Raw genomic sequence first — 14249 nt, 5'->3', positions numbered from 1 at the left:
CTCCAAGATCATTTACAATTTCATCAACCTTGACCTTGTTTAAATGCTCAAAATTCGAAGCCTATTTCGGTGACAAATTGGTCGATTGCCATGAGAGTTGTAAACTTTATAAGAATGAATTAGCCGTTCAATAAATTAAGGTCAAAACCACAAATCAAGAAGAAGAGAGATTTTAAAAGCGCAACTAGGCCTCCAATGCATTGCTGTATTGTTATTCTCCATTTGGCAGACCTTTCAAGGACCAAATATTGTGCTTGCATCGATTTAATGAGTAGTACTTTGTAAAAGAGGATAGGATATACAGCAGAGGACCGCTTCAAATCCCGTCCCTGTTTTGGCAGAAAAACAGGATTGAGCATTTTTTTTTTCCTTTATTAAGTTCAGTGATTGCAAATGAATTTGAAACTCTTCCTAATACTAAATTGAAAAGCATCTTTATTCTTTTACACTTGTTACTTAGCGTGTGTGTTTTGCAATGCATATGTTGGAACTCTACAATTACCACGAATGATTTTACAGCCCCTTCCCAGTCGAAACTTCCTAGTTCCCAATTGATTAACCGGACACCAATCTGCTAGTTCAAACATTTTGATTAAGTATCCATCTTTCTTATAATTAATCGGAAATAGGTGCTGAAGAGGCTTTGATTTGGTAGTTAAAGGTTAAAATGCCAAAATATAGAGATTCTAAGTTCTAATTCCCCTATCTCCTCATCGTTCTTAAATCCCACCCCTCGCCTTCTTTTATCGGACTCATCAGAGCATCACATTTCATTTATTTGATTCTATTTTGTAATAACAATTCACTTATAGTTAGTTTTTTATACAATGCCAATATATACAGCATACGCTATCATGTTTGAATGTATGTCACATAATTTGAATTTGACTTTATGATATACATCTAGATGAAACATCAATTCTTCGTTTATTAAGTTATTTTGTGATCCAATCCGAGTATCTGGTGAATTTCTGCACCACATTCCACGATAACAGATTACAGAAGTCAGAAAATCTACACTGGCTAAACAAGTCCGTTCTTGTGGGAGGTCGCACCATGCAAGCTTTGGTCGGTTCATTATAACCGCAGCCTGCCATGGCAAAACCACAACCATTCCCTCAGAAAGAATCCTCACAACTTGCACGAGTAGGCTATTTTCAGTGCGACTCCCACGGGGCAATCTGCTAATTGCTGGGCCCTAAATGTGCGTTGCTGGTGCTGCCCGCAGAGAACAGCCTCAGCCCTGGATTTTCCACTACGGCAAACAATAACAGCTAATGAAACAAACAAAAACGATCATTTTGACTTGTCTTGACATGATAGCACAACGTGAACTAAAGGAAGCTGCAAAAGTAAAGAAATTTCGTTTTCTTGTTTACGTACAAAAGACCATGATGTTGAGAAAGGAAAAAAAAAAAGAAAGAAAGAAAGAAAGAAAAGAAAAGCTTTGACAAAATTCGAAAGAATTGCATCTCATCCAGGGCAGCATGCACTTGACAGGAGAGGAAACTGAAGAAATTTGTGTCTAAAGTGACTAAACAGATGAAAATCCAAATTGACTTGGACCAACACACGAGAAACTCAATACCAAGATAACAACGAGAAAATGCCAAATTTTGTTGGTTTGACCCTTAGATTCTCAAAATCTAAGTAATTTGCATACAAAATCGTGCCCGTCAACACCCATATATTTCTTTTCTTTAATTTAATTAACAGAAGCAACAAAATGAGACAAATTAACAATTGACTAGTACTACAACTTGATCAAGTGATCGTACACGTTCTGCTATGACGGGGATGGGACCAAAACCTTTCCGCTGCTGTCAATGTTGTACCCGTTGTTGCTGTTGTAGTACCTGCAAAGAACCTTGCACTTGACGACATTGTCGTAGACATAGAACCCGGGTGTAACCATGATCCTAACTATAGTTGGCACCAGTTTTTGGGCCTTTTCTCCCCCCATGTCCTCCATGTAGATCGAATCGAAGGTCGCACCTTTGTCCACTCTGAAAATTGGTAGGCTTGGATGAACCGAATGAGCCAAAAGGTGCACCAACCACACAGCTTTAGACGCACCGAAAAAGGATTGCAGAAGCTGTTCGGGCCACGCACGATTCCACCCCAGCATAGCCACAATCTCGCTCATTTTCCTATCGCAAAACCTGCTAAAATCTTCGCTAAAATGCTTGGTCCCTCTATTCAGAACTTCATCCCAGGTCAGCCCTTGTAGCCGGTTGAAGGACGCGAAATTTGATTCACAAGAGTCAATGGGATTCAAAATCAAGTTTGGAGCACTCTTTTGGAACCCAATCGATTCAAAATCTTCGAAGAAGGCTCTGTTCAATAGCGCTTCAAGATACAGAAGCAAACCTCTCGGATTTCTTGATATGGAAATCTTGACTTCATAATGTTGAAGAAGCGATGATATTCGATCATAAACCTTGTTTCCCATTTGTCTGAGCTGAAGAGTCAAAGATCGAGATAAAAGCCTGATTGAAGACCGAGCCTCAGAAACTGAAACCAAGAAATGCTCAATCACTTTTCCTTGATCGTGACCAACTTTTACCAGCTGATAATTCACTTGAGGTTTAGAATTAGAACACTTGTTGGCTTGTAACTGCTGGTGGGCATTAGCATTATTATTACCAGCACAAACCTCGAGCCCGGACTTCAAATTGTGACAGTATATCTCAAGCTTGTTCAGCTTCTTTTCCAACTCAGCCATGGAATACTTCAACCGGGATGCCTCCAGAATCGCCTCATCTCTTTTTCTGGTAGCTTGAATGAGTTTATGAGAAAGCTCAGCCGCAGCAACCTTCCATTGCTCCTCCCCAGGAACTGCTAATCCCTGATCATCTGATGATCTGGGGCTTTTCTTTATCAAATTAGAGAAAATAGACCTGAAAATACCATTTGGGCTGGTTAAAGATTGTCTATTAACTCCATTGTTGTCCACAGGGACGACGGATATCTTCTCCCGGGTACCCGGCCTACACTTATTGCATGAGATCCCACGGTCGTCTTCCCCGGCAACTTCACCATTCTCCAACTTTTTTCTGGTGCTCTTTTCTTTGCTTCTCTTTTCTGAAGAATTTTGATGCAATGGCGTCGGGTTGTGGTGTCTCGGGTCAGTTGAATCACTAGGGGTCGTCGCTCTGAAACTGCTTCGCGACAACTCCTCATCTTCGTTCCCTTCTTCAATCTTCAGCAAGAAAAAACAAAACAAAGAAAACAAAAAAGTGCAAATTTTGTCAAGAAAACAAAACCCAACACGAAGAAAAGAATATATTAGAGAGAAAAACTTACAGGAGTGAACTGAGGAGGGTGGTGAGGAGAAATAGATGGTCTCGAGGAGGAAGAAGTGGCCATAGGATTATTCATGGTTTCTTTCATATGCTTGGCTTTTCACCAGCTAGAGAAGATAAATCATAAATGTAGCAGTAGTAGCACGAGAAAAGTTTTGTGGGATGGACGGACCGGTGGATGGATTTATTTTTCATTTTTTGGGATGATTCATTCATTATCTTATCGTTGTCTATCATTTTCTTTATGGATGAATTTTCGTCGGTTTGTAATCATGGTTCTGTATGAAATTTTCACAGATTTTGCAGTCACTGACCCAATAAGTATTTCATAATTATGAGCTCCATGCCACTAATCGAATTGTGTAGGAACAGAGTTACTGCAGTTCCCACGCGCTGCCTCTGGACTAATGGTCAACTACCACACGCCTTAACGAACCAAGGTTCAACATCAATCCGGCATCTGATTTCTCATTGGTTCGTGAGATCCACTCTCTTACCTTGGCTCGAGAATGTTTGCATAATCCAAAAACCAGGGAAAATGAAAAATGAGAGAATAAATACGATAGCCAGGAGAAAACAAATTGCAAACAGTAAAAGAGCTGCACTGGGATTTAATTCTAAAAAGCTTTTGTAAATGGTATAATATCTTGAATTTTTGTAACTGATGAGTATCATTAATGTAGTAGTAATAAAATATCTTTTTAATAAAAAAAATGTGGTAGTAATTAAAACATAGTATCTAAATATTGTAAAGATGTGATAACTGTTATGTTTTCTTATCTTATACTGGATCTGTTTCGGAATGTTCAGTAAATTTTTGTCTCTTTTGGACAGCAGTCAACTTAACATGTTTCTATTAGTTTGGAATAGTGACCTTTTAAACCTTCATAATTTCGGCCTTATTTCAACAAGCAACGGCCATAAGGATATTTATGAAACAATATGTGCATTTGGAAAATGCTAATTTCCAATACTTTATTCTAAAACGATGAATTTTGCATTGTGACTTTCTGCATTGTGAACAATGTTACACCAACACAAAAGTAACAATGAAGCACTTTTCTATATAAGAAAATTTTATTTGGAGTATTAGAGTATTATTTGAAATATTATTTAGAATAATTACTGTAGTACTTTTGTGATGTGACGTATGTGAGATAAAAAAGTAATTAAAAATATAAAAAAATTGATTGAAAAATATATTTATGATGTAAGCGAAATATTATTTGAGATAATTTAATAATCCAAACACACTTAATATTATAACATTTCTTGTTATTTTATGTATGTAGAATAAAAAAATTTAATGAAAGACGCGCTTATGATATAAGTAGAAATTTTTTTTCGAAAAAAAAAAGATGTATGGCTATGATAAATGGTGCAATGCTCAATAAGCAAGTATCTTCTCTCCTCTTTTTTTTTTTTTTTTTTTTTTGTAACGATAACATTTATATAATTTACTCTACCATAGTATAAGGAGGAGGGAGAGCCGACAGAGGAATCCACAATTAAGTGACAAAGGTGGAAGGTAAGCGTTGGCCTCCCACCAAAACTCCTACCAAAACTTAAATGTATGTCAGTCCAAATTCAAATATTTCTTTATCTAACCAAATAATCGCAAGCGTACGCTTAATTTTCCTAATCAAAGACTAAAATTAGATCCTGTGACCGCTAAGTTGAGTAGAGTTTCCTTAGTTTTGACGAAAGCAATCATCAAACTCCTACCAAGGGGGTGAAAAACGGAAAAGATGAAAAAAAGAAAGCATTCATTGTAGGACACAAAAATGTTGATAAGTTAATTAAAGAATCTAGTTGGCTTCTGATTTCTGAAAGTTATAGCAATTGCAAGAAAAACCTTGCTTCAACAGAGCTATGATCATTGATCTGTGGTGGAATTGCTTCAAACTTCTTTACATTACACCAGTCACTAACAAGTATACATCTAACATGGGGGCAAGTCAATTCGACATAATAATGTCTTCAATTTACGATGATAAAAAAATTGACTTTTGATAACTCACTCTTGATCAAAATGAAATGATTAATCTACCTTTTTGGCTTATCCTAAAGATATTTTGTTTCTTTTACAAGTATTTGTATCATAGTTGTTTGATGTATTTTTTATTATAGTACAAATTTATGAAATGAATGATCATCTCTATCAAAAAGGAGTGAAAAAAAGAAAAAAAATTGATGTCCAACAGCTCCCCGAATCACTCCACCAAACTGATCCTAAATTAGTAGTAGTATTTGGTTTCTTAGGTTTCGTCTAATTGAAATAATAATGTGATTGCATGACCTCTAGAAATTGATTTGGCAACAAACTTCTGTATTTTTTTAACTCTTAAAATAAATTTTCAGCTAAACAAATCCAACTTACCTTACCAAATACTAAATATAATTGTCAGTCTACATTTTTAAAAGCCTCGACAAAAATAAATTTCCCAAAAAAGTTTCACCTCTCTCGTGAATTATTTTGAGCAAAGGTCGAAGCCTCTTTCGTACACAATTTTTTTTTATTTTCCGATATAAACAATCCAAGCATTCTTCACATTTGCCTGTCGGTCCATCCTAATCCTTTCCTCAATGAATACAAAGGTGTTTTCTTTCCCCAAGAAACACGCAGTGGATCGAAGGAATTGATAGATTTTGGAATTTTTTGCCGTTGAACAACACCGAGCTAGCGGTCTCTCTTGTATTCTTCTTCACCATTACGTACTTTCCTGATTCTTGGCTCTGATGGGTCAACTATAAGATAGTAGTTAACTCAAAAATCAAAATTATGAAATTTGTTTCAAACCCACATGATTCCCTTTTTTCTTGCGCCCATTAGTAGTTATCTTCTTGTGATCTTATTGTAGAAAAATGTATCTTTAATTACGTTGCGTGCAGTAAGTGGCAGTTGAAATTTTTACTGAAAATACTCGTGAGAGAAAAATCGTGAAACTCGTTGATCCTAACAGAAATCAAATTCAGAAGAGCCCGGTAATGTTTTTCGCGAGATAAATGCACTCCAGAGTGATTAGTGGGCGTAATTGTGCTAAAGAACAAAAAGTCATTTTAGTACGCTACGAATAATTAAGATTGCCCTGAAAAGTCTTAATGGCTGCACGCAACACATAGGTCCCAGCGATGGACACATAAGATCCATCAAATTCAGAAAACCCTCAAATTAAAGAGCTTCTTCAATATCCTCAACAACGTTGAATTTCAAACACCAAAAGAATTCTTCTAGGAGGCAAATTCTTGGGTCAGAACCCAAATCCACAGTAAACGTAAATGCAAAGAAAAGAAAACCACTCTGAGAACGACAACCAATTGCTTATCAGATATACTAGTAATTAATAATGACTGATGAGTGACGGAGAAAAACATATCAGGAAACGCGTGGAACTACTATGACATTACTCACGGCCGTAATAGAAATACTCACTGGCGCGGTAAAGTGTTAAAAGTTGGGTCAATTAAATGAAGTAGCAGCAGCCTGGCTAGATAGCTAGGTGGTAGCTAGAGGTATTGTTGAAGCATTTATGAGCTCATCTTAAATATCCCATCCCTCAATTCTGATCAAAGCTTCATTATACTCAACTACCCCATTTATTTCACGGAGAAAAAGATGGCGTGTTGATCCGCGGAGGATGTGCAAAAGAGCGAGGCCAAGAAAGAGAGAAGATGTGTACACACGCATAATGCACTTGAATTGGAATTGCATGTGAGGATAATAAATGAGACAATAGGGCTGGGTGGTGAAAAGTCCTTTGTGAAGGCGGTCCCAGACGCCTATTAGACAGCCGGCTCTCAGAGGAGGGGCTGCTGCTGACCGGTGTCGTCGTGGTCTCTCACCCTATCCGTCTCCGTCTTCTCCTCTCTCTCGTGGGTGGGTCACGTGAGTCGTGCGTTCCCAACCCTACTGACCGTAACCCTACCAAGCAAGAAGTCAGGAGCGTCACTCGAGTTGAATCGAGCTCTTTTAACTATCTTGTTTTAGAGCTTGAGCTAGATTCAAGTAGTATTCAAGTTCGATTTCGAGTTCCATTGACTAAGTTTTAAAACAAATCTAATCACAAATTTTTCAATAATCAATCGGTCATTGTAAAAGCCAAAATGCTTAAAAATTAAAAATTATTAAATTTCGAATATACTCATGCAACCACACGAGCATTTTGAAATTTGAAACTCGATTTGATTTATTATTCAAGCAGCTTGAGCAAGATGAAACTGATTCAAACCGAGTTTTTCTTGAGCTGAGCATTGAGCTAATTATGAGTGGCTTTGTTCACTCGCGCCACTAATTTGTACAACTATCAGTCTCAATTACACCATATAATTCATGCGCTAAAACAATACACGTAGATATTAAAATAACGAATATAGACATTAAAATAATAGTATACGGAAATACAAACTTTTTTGTCACTCATTCATTAAAAGTTGAGTCACATAACCAATCAATCTTGTCCATTTAGATTCAAATTAATACTTTTATACCATGAATTGCCCCATGGAATTGGTCTAACAATTTGCATAGTTACTCAACCCGACTAGACCGCTCAAATGACGCTAACTGAATTGATATAAGCACGCGGATGAGAATGAGAAGTTGAGACTTAAATATCAATGAGCAGTTAAGACTTAGATATCTTTGACCTCCCATTAAAATGGGAAGAATTATATCTTTTGTATAGTAATATCATCTTGGTGACAATTTCGTCATTATGTGCAAAAATTATAGTTGAATATACTTGATTTCGTCATTTGCAAAAATAGATGGAGGTTCCCCCTCCCCAGATACCAGCTCAACTGAAATACCCTCATGCCTTTGGGCATGTTTCACTAGCTGAGAAGTGGGGAATTCCAATTTGCATGGAAATTGAACCCAGACACCACCTTATCAACAAAAGGAGAGTTCAATATAACCCACCACCGCACCAAAAAAAAAAGAAGGCTTTTCTGATTCCAATCGAACGAGGGGAAAAAGGGAAAAATGAGGGAAAACACCGATCAATTCAAGTTTGGGGAAAAAAAAAGAAAAGCAAGAGCCAACATACTCCGGTCAACTGGCATAACTGTGAAAACTCAAAAGAATTCAATAGATAGCCGACTGCCGAGTATTTTGACTGTTTGGAATTTGGATTGCTATGGCATATGCCACTTGGTATTTAATGAGAGCTGTTGCCGCCTCAGTTTTGCATGTTTTGCGCACCAACGAGTCAAGGGCTCCAGTCACCTTTCTTCTTCCTCGGAATCTACAAGATGGAAAGCATTCCCATTTCTTTGTCAAAATTTCGTATTCCAGTTAGAGAAGTTAATACGACAATTCATGATTAGACAAGTGTAAAGAATAGTTACCCTTCCGTAGGTATAAAAAAGTTTTATTTGTACTTTATCGTTGTCATCTTACAAGTCATGCCAACAAAATTTAAAATAATTGTAAACCACTGAGCATTGGCCTAGGAGCCACCAAAAGAGGTATCACCCGCAACGAAAAAAATTAAAAGAAAATAGCAGAGCACTGAGATTTGATCGGTTAGATCTGTATACCTGCTAGTTCTTTTCACATTTTCTTTAGACTCTCCTCCATGTGCAATATGATAGATTAAGCTATACAAATATTATCATTGTTATTTTTTTTTAAAATAATTGTGCAACGTCAACCATAATTCATTTGGATTTTCTCAATCAACAAATAGTTTAACTCCTGATTGTGCGTCACTAGGCTGCGAACGATTGTTTAAGAATATAAATGAAATGGGCTTGGGCTGCTTTTCATAATTCATATTTGCTGCAGCATGAAATTTGCACTCACATAAGCTAGCTCACATATCTATGTTCAGAAAACAAGTATAAACCATTGAGTAACTAATAGGTTATTGTATTTGATTGAAACAAATATCTACTTTTTGATAGTAGTGTGTTTGTTTGCAAGGAAAAGTATGGAAAAATAAAGGAAAGTTAGTTATTTTTTCTTTCATGTATATTGGATTAGCGGGAAAGTTGAAAATTTTTCATACACTTTCTTTCAATTTCCCGCATTTTGTGTCCTGCAAATTTGCAGGATTTTGAAGGAAATGTGTCAGTTAGACCCACTAGCTATAAACAACTTCCCATTTCCACTCAGAATTTTTCTTGCTAACCGAACGTAAAGCGGAATATAATTTTCATTTTCCTTCATCTCACTTTCTTGCATTTTACTTTCCCACACAACTTTCCTTCCATTCAAATAGATTTTGAGTCTGCAAAACAATATGCATACCTTTTATTCGTTAAAAAAAGAAAGAAATAAAAAAGATAAAACGAGAAAAGACTAAGCTTCTCTCACAAACCTAATGCCCATAGTCCACATTGGTAATATGGCTTGCTATGGGGCGGGAAAAATATCCAATGCATACAGGCCCATTTGGTCTATTGGCTTTCTTGGGCCAGTCTGTAACTGGATTACCCTGAAAAGGTCCCAAGAATCTGCAAAGCCCGCATGCTTTGGACTTAACTTAGTAAAAACTAGAAGTTTCCAAAATTCACCTAGAGCTTAAGTTTTAAATTATTTACTTTTTTTTTAATTTTAAAAATAAACTCTCTTCTGCTCACCGCCTAAGTCCGTGAAACATATTCTTCATTACCGTCCTTTTGTTTAAAAAAAAAAAATTGCACGTAAATAATCCATATAAATACTTGAAGTCGAGAATTATTTTCACCAAAACATAAACTTCTTCTACCTGACTTTATCTGTTTTTTTTTTCCTTCATTTCCTCAATTCTCGTCTTCTTCAGGTATTTTCTCTCTCTGGTTTCTTTGGTAGCGATAGTTTGATGAAATGAACTCCTTTGCTTCTGGATTTCTGTTCGATCAATACTTTTTTCCCCATAATTATTATTGTTTTTAAAACAAAATGAAATGAAAAAAAGTAGGGAGATGAAGACTGATTCTTCAGTTTGGGTATGTCTTTCTTTTGCGTTTTAGGTCTTCTTTCTGCAAAATAAATTTTTTCGGTAATGATGATTGAAGGATTTGGGAACCGGGGTGGTGGGGCAGGATGATAACTTTACTTTTAATTTTTGGTCAATTATCGTTATTGATGAATTTGAAACCCTGGAGATTCTTTGGAACTTAATTTTTTCTTAAATAGTCATAATTTTTTTCCTGTATTTTTCGAACGACTTCTCAAATTTAATTTTGGGAAATTGTCTATGCGCAGTAAGATTTGAGTTTTTTTTTTTTGAAATGGAGTGTATTGTCGAGTTTTCGGTAGGCGTGTTCGTTTGTGGATCGTTCTTTTTATATTTACGAATTTGTGGTAATCTATACATTCATTTCTGATGTTTAACATCGAGTGTGTTTGGATCGTAAATTATTTGAGATATTTTTATTGTAGCATTTTTTTGATACGATGTATATGAGATAAAAAGGTGATTGAAAAATGTGTTGACGATGCAAGCAAATCAGAGTGTGTAAATAAGGTGTAAATAAAGTGAAATAATCTTCAATCATTTTTTTAGTGCCAATGAAATAAAATATAAACCTGCAAGCTTTTGCAATCTTCGCTGCACTTGATCAGTTAGTTAGTTTAATATGTAGGATGTGTATTTTGATTGTTGTTATGCGTAGTATATTATGCATATGGATGATTTGCCTGGTTAATTACGTATATTCAGGAGTAGTAAGATGAAGTCACTTATTACCTTTTAGATTGAGTTTACAGATCATATCATTGTGATTGAGTTTTACTACACTTATTTGGGCTCACAAAACGTGTGTCTAGATTCTCAGGTGAATTAATTGTCAAATCACCTTTTTAGCTACATATCTTAGTATGCCTATTCGTGCCAAAGGTTTAGTGATCCTTGTTACCTTATTAGAATTGCATCATTTGATGTACATTGGTTGTGCCTAATCTAGGTTAATGGTTTAATCTTGATTTAAAGTTAATTTCAATTCACCATAGATGTTTTCTTGTGCAAATTATTAATATGTCAGCATTTTCTAATTCTGTTTAAGGTAAATATATTTGGTCAGAGCCAAGTTTTAAAAATCCTGTTTGCTTTCTCTGATAAATGCATTGACTGGAAGTGTTTAATTTTTATCTGGAAATGTTGTTTTCTCACAAATGTGATAGTATTATCTCCTGAAGGGTTTCTAAGTCTGCATTTTTTCCATTGTTCTGTGGTGTTAAATTGACGGTGATAGAGCAACTAGAAATGCAAGGAGGAAGGGACCCCTTCTTTGGTTTTGGCGACCCATTTGCCAGTGGTGGTTTTGATGGGCATAGAGATTTAATATCTAGCTTTTTTGGAGGGAGAGACCCATTTGATGACCCCTTCTTCACTCGCCCATTTGGGGGTATGCTTGAGTCAAGCTTCTTTGGCCCCAGTAGAGGTCCATTCATGCATTCTCAAGCGCCTAGCCTGTTTGGTCCCAGTGGAGTTCCATTTATGGATGCACAAGCAACTGGGTTTCTGGGTCATCAGTCCTCTCATCCCCCTAGGTCTAGGGGCCCTATTATTGAGGAATTGAACTCTGATGATGAACAAGATGAAAATGAAGATCAGAAGGAAAAGAGGGATAACCCTAGAAAGCATGGTAGGTCAATCAATGAGCCTTTGGTTGAGGATCCAGATGGCGACGCTGAAGGTTTTTTCTTTTCCTTAATTCCAAGTGAATTTTGTTGCTTTTTATGTTTCTTTTATACATGATAGAGACTAATCGGTTTATGGTACAGAGAGGAGGAGGAAACAAGTGCAGTTCAGGAATGATTACCACCGGGGGAGTATCCCACAGTCACAACCCCGAGCTCAAAGCTTCAGCTTCCAGAGCTCCACTGTAACTTATGGTGGTGGAAATGGTGCATATTACACTTCATCTAGTACAAGGAGGACTGGCAGTGATGGAGTAAGTTATCTGCTAGCTTGAATAAGGTGGAGTTCTGGTTTTTTATTTCATTTCACAAGAAGTTAATCATAATTTGCAGATGACATTTGAGGAAAGCAAAGAAGCTAATTCAGCTACTCGTGAAGCAGCCCATAGAGTATCAAGGGGAATCCATGACAAGGTATGTGTTTGTTTACTAGACAGATGGTGTTAGTTACATTTATTTTTGTTGTAGACGGAAGGCATAAGGAAATAACGATGACTTTCTGTAGGGTCATTCTGTCACTCGGAAGCTGAAATCTGATGGTAGGGTGGACTCCATGCAGACTTTGCACAATCTGGAAGAAGGTACACTGAAATTTGTTTTCGAGTGAAGATGAAACTTCAGTCAAGATGGTGTCTTTGATGTTTCATTTTTTCTCCTGTGTGCCCTGCCAATAATTTAACCTGTTGTTGGTTTTTTTGAAGATCAACTTGCTGGTTTTGAAGAGGCATGGAAAGGGAAGGCTAGGAAACATCTGCCTGGCTGGACTGATGGTCTGAACACAGAAGTTATTGGTAAGTGTTTCTGGATTGTCTGAAGAATTTTTGTTTGTCTCAGTTTCCTGCCGAACAATTGTTTTGTCAGGTTTCATTGATATCTTGTCCATTTTCCTTTATTTATTTTTTTTAAAAAAAGAAAAGTTGAGTGTCTTGGAACTGGCGGTTAACTGCAGGTTGGGTTGAATTTAACAAATGAGAAAATTTGGAATGTTTAGAAGTATCCTATTCGCTTTTAGTTGGGTATGGTGTTGGAATCTGTAGCGGTTGTAACGTTTTTAAATTGTGTTGATTCTAAGGGTTTGTTTATTGATTATATTTCTTAGCTGTCATGCGGAACAAGGAACAATAAGCTGCATGACCTTGCTTGCATGTGGTCCTTCATGAGTTATGGTTATCAGAACTATGGTTTTCCAAATTGCTCATTATGGTTTTATACACTATGCTTAAAAAATGTATTTTTGAGAACTACGTCACATGTAAGATTGAGTTTGGACTTCAATCTGGTGGTTTCGAGGCATTTGGTCTCTGGATCAGTGCGGTACCAAGGACCAATAAATTAATAGCTGCGTTTGGAGCCCACTTAGTTATGGGGCTTGAGATTGGTGGTTTGAAGAGGATGTTGCTTTTCCTCTTTTGGAAATCTTTTTAGTGGATATAGAAGATGAGCTAATTGGGATAGTAGGTCGAAGTATTGGTCATTCTTGGCCTTGCGCTGCAGACAAGTCTTTGCTGCTTAACTTCCATTATTTGATTATGGTTTTGTTCTTTGGGGATTTGTTTTCTTTTTTCTTTTTCTGTTTTCTGAAGTATTTAAAGCATGCCTATATTATTATTATTTTTTTTGTTGGCAACCAATGCTCTAGGATCTGGAAGAAGTGCTGTGAATGGAGCAAATCAGGGAGGGCGGGCACTTCCTTATGTAGGAAGGTCCAATCAACTTGAGAGTGGTGCGGTGCCAGAAATGGGACATGCAGCAGGCCCTTCGCGTCCTCACCATGCTGGAAGGGGAAGATCAGCTGTTGGTGGCATGTCGGGTTCTTCATCCCGCGTTAAATCAAGGGCAGCTGACACGGCTAACTTGAATCAAGCCGGGAAGCATTAGGGATCCAAGCTCTCTGTATTAGTGCTGCTATGCTTTAGGTAGTTACTAGCTATATATGTCTTAGGCTTATCCTCCAGATATCTCGAAACAAGATCTGTTGTAAGTTGTAACTCTCTGCGCGAGTATGGTGGTGGTTATTGATCCGATTCTCGGATCAGTCTGTCTGAATCGAATCTGATATACGACAGATGATATAAGATCTGCATTAGCGTTTGGCATGCTTTTTCTTTTTATATTGTTCAACTTATCAAGCGGCCTCATGGTGGTGAAATCGTACTTCGAGATTTTCTGTCGCTGGTGTTTTGGTGGTTTGGATTACAAGTCTTGTTCCACCTCAAAATCGAGAAATTTGTGCTCGGCTAGTTCTCTCATCGTGAGCTTGTCTGGTAATTTTATGGCGTACGAAGTCTTGGTTTCTGGAACAGCAGTGAAGCCTT

The 14249-nt window shown here is 37.0% G+C and overlaps 2 protein-coding genes across 2 annotated transcripts; one reads left to right on the top strand and one right to left on the bottom strand.

Moving 5' to 3' along the window:
- Window positions 1-1654: 1654 nt before the first annotated feature.
- On the bottom strand, window positions 1655-3500 carry LOC113704283 (IRK-interacting protein-like). Its single transcript, XM_072062069.1, has 2 exons — window positions 3307-3500; window positions 1655-3202 (listed from the first exon to the last, which is right to left on the bottom strand). Exons 1-2 carry the CDS (start codon window positions 3391-3393, stop codon window positions 1787-1789), a joined length of 1503 nt encoding a protein of 500 aa, XP_071918170.1. The 5' UTR covers window positions 3394-3500; the 3' UTR covers window positions 1655-1786.
- A 6326-nt stretch (window positions 3501-9826) lies between these two features.
- On the top strand, window positions 9827-14030 carry LOC113704059 (uncharacterized). Its single transcript, XM_027225697.2, has 7 exons — window positions 9827-10072; window positions 11487-11930; window positions 12019-12188; window positions 12268-12348; window positions 12440-12515; window positions 12636-12725; window positions 13574-14030. The coding sequence occupies exons 2-7, from the start codon at window positions 11498-11500 to the stop codon at window positions 13810-13812; spliced, it is 1089 nt and encodes a 362-aa protein (XP_027081498.1). The 5' UTR covers window positions 9827-10072; window positions 11487-11497; the 3' UTR covers window positions 13813-14030.
- Window positions 14031-14249: the final 219 nt, after the last annotated feature.

Source organism: Coffea arabica, chromosome 8e, assembly GCF_036785885.1.
Source record: "Coffea arabica cultivar ET-39 chromosome 8e, Coffea Arabica ET-39 HiFi, whole genome shotgun sequence".
Lineage (NCBI taxonomy): Eukaryota > Viridiplantae > Streptophyta > Magnoliopsida > Gentianales > Rubiaceae > Coffea > Coffea arabica.
Note: the sequence above shows the minus strand (reverse complement) of the source record. Positions and strands in the feature narration are given on the sequence as shown.